The 6,831-nt window shown below is 40.2% G+C and overlaps 1 protein-coding gene across 1 annotated transcript; it reads right to left on the bottom strand.

Annotated features, from left to right (window-relative positions):
• Positions 1–3,213: 3,213 nt before the first annotated feature.
• LOC144082531 (fibroblast growth factor 20-like) lies at positions 3,214–6,023 on the bottom strand. Its single transcript, XM_077609755.1, has 3 exons — positions 5,466–6,023; positions 4,645–4,748; positions 3,214–4,367 (listed from the first exon to the last, which is right to left on the bottom strand). Exons 1-3 carry the CDS (start codon positions 5,770–5,772, stop codon positions 4,122–4,124), a joined length of 657 nt encoding a protein of 218 aa, XP_077465881.1. The 5' UTR covers positions 5,773–6,023; the 3' UTR covers positions 3,214–4,121.
• Between the last annotated feature and the right edge of the window lie 808 nt (positions 6,024–6,831).

Raw genomic sequence — 6,831 nt, 5'->3', positions numbered from 1 at the left:
TGGAGGAGCTCTAGCACGAGGGCCAGGTACACTGCCAAATGTATGAATTAACACCAATAATATTGTGTAACTCAGATATGGTGTGTAGTGAGGAGGAACGAACCCTCATAAGTAAGGTACACTATAATGCAAAGTCTTAGACCAAAGTGGCGGCCTGGGGGCCAAATCAGTCCCGCCGCATCATTTTGTGTGGCCCAGGAGAGTGCCGACTTTCTGTTTTAGGATCAAATTAAAATGAAAAGTATAGATGTATATTAAATTTCCTGGTTTTCCCCCTTTTAAATCAATAATTTTAATTTTTTAATCATTTTTTTCTGTGTTTTTAGTTCAAAAATCATTTTGTAAAATCTAAAAATATATTAAAAAAGCTAAAATAAACATTGTTTTAGATCTATAAAAAACTGAATATTCAGGGCTTTTAATTCAGTTCTTTTAATCAATGTATTAAAAAAAAAAATCTAAATTTTATATCTAAAATGGTCCGGCCCACATGAGATCTGGTCACCATGAATGTGGCCCGCCAACCAAACTGGGTTTGACACCCCTGTCCTAGACAGTATCAGATTTATCACATTTGTTGGTTTTGCCTAGCTACCTGGAACTAGCGCACCAACACTGGGCTTTGCACTCAGTCCCGCCCCCTTGGCTCGCAGCATTATGGTCCACACACACAAATAATCATTACAACCTGAAAGGCACCGATACAATTTGCGCCAGAAGTAATGCTTATTTCCTGCAAAAAATCATCCCATATAGCATGTTTTGGGGATGTGGGAGGAAACCGGAGTACCCGGAGAAACCCCACGCAAGCACGGAGAGAAGATGCAAACTCCACACATTGAGGACCTACCTGATATCGAATTCTTGACCCAAGAACAATGAGGTTGAGGTGCTAACCACGCGACCTCCTGGCCCGTTTGTAATAAAAAAATTAAAAACAAACACTTAGTCAAAAGAAATACAGACAAAGAGAAAATAATCTGTTACCAAATAACCATGTAACATTGAGCATCCTAGCATTCTAGGTCCGTCTCATTGTTAGTTAAGAGGGTGTCACCGAATAAAACAAATAGTTGTCTAATGCCAATAAGATTATTCTGTATTTTTTCTGTATCAAACTGCTGCAAATGAGTGATTAAAACAACAAAATCCCATTTTTATGTCATTGTGTTCTTTGGATCTCTTGGAAAGATGAGACTGGCAAGGAATGATCAACACACCCCTTCCATCACTTCTATTGTGTGAAGTTAAAGAAAGATGGTTAGCGACAATAGGGCATAAGAGTTGTGTATCACGATAGGCATGCATGTGTTTACACAGCGGAGAGGGGTGGGCCGCACGCACGCAGGTGATAATTCCGCTTGGATGTGGTTGACATTAATCGATGACAGCGGTGTGTTGATGTTGAAGGTGTGCAAGTGGGAAAGTCCCTCAGTATCATGCAGTAGAAAGAGAAAGAGAGAGAGAGAGAGAGAGAGAGAGAGAGAGAGAGAGAGAGAGAGAGCTGGCAGCAGGCTTGGTTCCTCTAAGCTCACCATCACACGCATCCACACACCACACGGCTAAGCTTTCATGCTTTGGTGCAAACCTGCACTGACTGAGGCAAAAACTCGGCATAGATACTTCATTTAAATGAGTTAAAGTACGGTATTTTATACTATATGCTCTAATGTGCCTTATAATCTTATCTCAACCTAAACGTTTGATAAATATGTTTTTTTGAAAAACAGTAGGTCTCAATAGTTGTACGATGTTGTGCGACAGTGGAAACTCAAATTACACAATGTCTATGTGGGTGAGTCATGGCTATCTAGCTATGTCTGTTGCCTTCAATGGCAGTGAATGATATGAGTATAAATGATCAATATTATGATGCTACAATTCATTCATTCATTGTCCGACTTCTCCTCAAAGGGTCATTGGGTGCTACGATATTTGCCAATATTTTCTCTGATTTGCTTCGATTCAAGAGCCTTCAATTGATTCAATATGATATTGTGAACACGTTTGACACAATGTGTTCGATTTCAATATGAACAAAACAAAAATACTAAACAGTTTGTATGTTTTTGACAATTCTGTTCTAAGTATATTGTCTTCTTGTGCTCTGGATTTAGCTGGCAATTTAAAATCAGGTTATACCCCACCTGGTGTCCATAATTTGCCCTTCACGGTTGTTTGGCGTTTCATATCAGTTTTGATTCGAATGAGCATAACCATTCAATATCTTATTGAGATCATTGTATCATTACACTCCTATTGAATGAGTTCTTTTATTTAAATGATAAGACAATTATGAAGATGATAGATGTGATGAGCAATTGTAATGCAGTCTTCTTGATGTCCACTTTTCGGCAAAAAGATTTACATGAATTCAGAGTGAAAGTCACAATCACTTTAAATCACATGTGTCAAAGTGGCGGCCCAGGGGCCAAATCTGGCCCGCCGCATCATTTTGTGTGGCCCGGGAAAGTAAATCATGAGTGCCGACTTTCTGTTTTAGGATCAAATTAAAATGAAGAGTATAGATGTATATTAAATTTCCTGACTTTCCCCTTTTTAAATTAATAATTGTAATTTTTTAATCAATCTTTTCTGTGTTTTTAGTTCAAAAATCATTTTGTAAAATCTAAAAATATATAAAAAAAGCTAAAATAAACATTGTTTTAGATCTATAAAAAACTGAATATTCAGGGATTTTAATCCAGTTCTTTTAATCCATTTATTTAAAAAAAATCTAAATATTATATCTAAAATGGTCCGGCCCACATGAAATCGAGTTGACGTTAACACGGCCCGCGAACCAACCCGAGTCTGACACCCTTGCTTTAAATGAACAATTTTCCAACATTTTCAATCCTACCAAGAATATGTTAAGAACAGAAATGATTATCTTGTTAAATGCAAGGTGTTTTGAAACGGATCTTGTGTTGGAACTCATTAGATTATGCAAGTGATTTATTAGTGAATGTTTTCTTAATGATTGTTTAGGATGACCCAACACACTCTTTAAAAAAGATGGCAGCACAGGCTGCTTAATCTTTATCACTCTGACCTCCATTTTTATTCAGCCACGTTCTCGTCAGGACTGATCTCGAGGTCACCGTTGTAATTGGCCCATTTGGCTCATTGTGGACTTTGAGGTTTTTATGTGCGCATTGGCTCTATACGAGCTGCTCGTAAGCATGATGGAGCCCATGAAGAAACACAACATTGATCTTGTAAGCAGGTTTATATGTTGAAACTGTGGACGATAAAGGCAACCCAGTCAAGTGCACCCCGTAGAAATGAACAATGGATAGACAGGAAGCTTGCGGTGAATCTCAAAGTGAAACTTGGAATGATCACATTCTTATCTATTGTTGGACATGAATAATTAGTGAGAAATCTTGCTGTAGACACACGGATTTGTCTGAAAGTGTGCCGGGCTCTTTAAAATTTGATTGGGAGTTGTCGTAAAATGCATTGGGAATATGGGAGGGTCCATTACAAAGGTCATGAATATTAATCACGTTCTTATTCGTGCTACAGCATTGTGGAGCTTTTCTCAGGATAAAAGACAATTATAGTACAGTGTTTTAGCCTTTACATAATTCATACAGTTTCTAGGAGTTTCTCTATATTGCAAGTATCTAAATGTAAAAATAAATTCTGAAATAAATAAATATATAGCATAAATATATGTATCTAAAAGGAATAAATAAACCGGTATGCTCTAGCTCTTTTTCTTCCCCCCCCCCCAAAAGTCACTGTTTTCCTTCAAAGTACTCCAGAACAGACCAAAGCACGCAAATAAACACGTTTCAAACCCTGACTGCCGTTGTAGGAGAAGCCCTTTTCCGCTCGGTCTCCTTTTCCTGGCAGGTACTTTGAGGATCTTCCGTCCACGAGAACAAAATGACCCCTCATGCTGAGCGTGCAGACTGACAGAGTCAGACAGTCTCGCCTGTCTGTGGCTGCTGAGAGATGCCCGTGCATTCCTAGAAGGGGCCCCGGTGCCTTTATCCCTGCCTGTTGGCCCGCTGTCCTCCAGCCTGCACCTCCTGCGTCCATCCCTATCGGTGGCGTGCGCGCCAGGGCGGCAGCAGCTATTCGCGCTCCGGACCGGACCTTGGCGGGTCTCAGCTGTGGCCCAAGATGTCCCTGTATAGCTCTGGTACGCGATCAGGGTCAACAGGCCTGGGTAAGAAGTGTGTGAATTTCTGATGCCGCCTGGATTTGGTCCCATCCCTCGGTGTCCCGTCTCTGTTCAAAGCCACAAAGTAACGTGTCCCTTTGTCTCTGTGTTTGTAGAGGTTAGACGAGTATGTGTTGTACCAGTTCTCCTCAAACTGCTCTCTAAACACGCATTCAGCTGTCAGTTTCTCCTAGAATGAAAAAAAGGACACATTTTTTTCAATAATATTTAGAAAACAGAAACCTTCAAATGCAAGGACGTAAGATGTGCTACTATCAGATTACATTTCAACACGATTACTTTGTTTAATGTCTGTCTGCGCTTAACAGATTGGCTACCATCGATAGCCATTTGAATTGATCGGGAGTGAATGATCATGTTTCAGTGCAAAAACACATTGTGCATATAGTGATTAGGCAATGAGACTTCATTATTTATCTATAAATCAAGCGTAGCAGGGTACTTACCGAGCCAAACAGCTCTCCTTTGTCATTCATTCCCAGATAGAGACCACTGTCAACTCCTCGGATGCTTATTAGGCCAACAGCCAGACTAATGAATTCCAAAATACCTGCAAATGTAATACACAACACACATGACAGTCACTATAAGAGTACTTTAGCTGTGTTTCATACTACTTGACAACTGTGAAATAAGACTGGGGAAAACATTTTGTTGAGGTATGTCTGTCAGCTGTTTTATCTAATATTTGGGTGCTAAATATGCAGCTGATATGACTTTTCCCACTATCATTTCCTAATTGTATACAGTGCAATCTCTGTTTATTTTAATAAATAAATAAATAAAGCAAACACTGTTTTTTTTCTTAATTAAAAAAAGTTTAAGTATTGACACACAATGAAATAGGACAGAAAAATGCATGAGTGTAATGTGTAATTTTAGATGTGTAAAATTTAGCTAACAAATCTAGAACATGCCAGCAAGATCAGTACATAAAAAAAAAGATTCAGAAAGGTTCTTTTGGATTACTAGTTGTGCAATGCTATTGGTCTTGCTGGTCTGAAACCAGCATGGTAGGTTCCTTATCAGGCAAAGACTAAACATGTATGTAACAATATAGTGTGTAAATTGTAGAGAAACATCTTGAGGTTCTAAAAAAAATGCAATTTTGGCATGAATAAAAATCAAATTTCTCCAAAAATAAAAACTGCTTAAGATTTATTGACAGCCTGACCCCACCCCCCTATTTTCCACTAGCCCCTACATACATTATTTCTCTGCAAGCATCTATTTAAGGTCAGTGCTTTGGTATGGTTATCATATATACCGAAACGACTGTGGTCCTTTCTGGTCCCTTGCACGGAGCCATCCGGAAGTATCTCCAGGTGGAAACCCGTCCTGCAGTACAACTGTCTCCTCCTCAGGATCCCCTTGAGGTGCGCTAAATCCGCGGCCGAGCTGCGCGACAGTCTATCCCCGGGTAGGAGTTGTTCCCCCAGCAGGGTCGCAGGGCTGTCCACGATCGGGGTCAGCAGAAAATGGGATCCGACGTGCGCGATCCCTTCGATCCCGTGCAGGACGCCAGCAACTTCCCCCAGAGAAGGAGCAGCGGGGGCAACGGCAGAAGCAGCCATGGCGAAGTTGACTGAGGAGCACACTTTTGGCCTGGATCACTTTAGTCCATGTTCGTGGCGTGCAAGGCTTTCTTTCTCTCCTGTGGACGCGCACGCGCTGCAAATACACGCTTCTTGTCTTGCCGTCTCTCTCGCTCTTGCTCGCTCGCTCACTCGCTCTTTTTTGCACTCCTGCTGCTCATTGCGGTTCTTGATGCCTCCCTGGCTTCGTGGGGGGAGATTTAACAGGCGTATAAGCCGCAGTGCAGGCAGGTAAGGAAGCTCCTGGCTGCTTTGCGCTCAAAGTGGCAGGCAAGGTAAAGCAGGTGCAGAAGCAGAGGCGTACAAATGGGCGGGGCTGTCTGACTTGAGACAAGCCCCGGCAGGGCAGACCACCCCGCCCTCCCCCCTAACTGTCCCATAAGGCCTAAACAAGCGGGGGCTTCGATTTTTGCCAATATTTATTATTAATCGTCCATTGCTGAATTCACCCATGAAGGATTGTGGCAAGAGTCATGAATAATTCAATTATTGGGTGTCGTCGACTGTCATAAAAGTTTTACAATCACACACCATTTTTATGTGCTCGGTCTGACAGTTAATTTGAATTTGTTTTTTGGGTTCACAATACAAAGTTAATATCATTTTCTTCTCCGTAGTAAAAAGTAAACATATTTTAAGACCATTGTACTTTAAACATATCTGCTCATTTCGTAATAAATATGTATTGACTTATGATGAAATGACTTATAATGAAATATTATTTAACACTGTTAGATTTTTACTATTACATAGTAGTGTAAATATAATTGTGTGCAAAATAAAAAATAACCGGACTTTAATGTAAAAATACGTCTCAATTTTGCCTTTAGTTAGCATAAAAATCCAACTCAACACCCACACATTCAAAGATGCATGCATAGAAGTATATAATTGATCTTCTTTGTGTAATTAAAGAAATAAAAGAGGCAATTTTCGCTGCGGACCACTCCACTCACAGTCTCAATGGATTGGACATGTAGCACAATCATTAGCAGCGAGTGACTTAAATGACATAAAAATGTTATTAATAATGAATTA

This window comes from Stigmatopora argus, chromosome 9 (genome assembly GCF_051989625.1).
Source record: "Stigmatopora argus isolate UIUO_Sarg chromosome 9, RoL_Sarg_1.0, whole genome shotgun sequence".
NCBI lineage: Eukaryota > Metazoa > Chordata > Actinopteri > Syngnathiformes > Syngnathidae > Stigmatopora > Stigmatopora argus.
This window is presented reverse-complemented; position numbering and strand designations above follow the sequence as displayed.

What these genes read in the sequence shown, in the direction of transcription:
- LOC144082531 (XM_077609755.1), bottom strand. Translation starts at nt 5,772, where the DNA reads ATGGCTGCTTCTGCCGTTGCCCCCGCTGCTCCTTCTCTGGGGGAAGTT. An exon ending in AAAGGACCACAGTCGTTTCG is followed by an intron (nt 4,749 to 5,465) that starts GTATATATGATA and finishes TTACATTTGCAG; the next exon opens with GTATTTTGGAATTCATTAGT. An exon ending in AAGGAGAGCTGTTTGGCTCG is followed by an intron (nt 4,368 to 4,644) that starts GTAAGTACCCTG and finishes TTTTCATTCTAG; the next exon opens with GAGAAACTGACAGCTGAATG.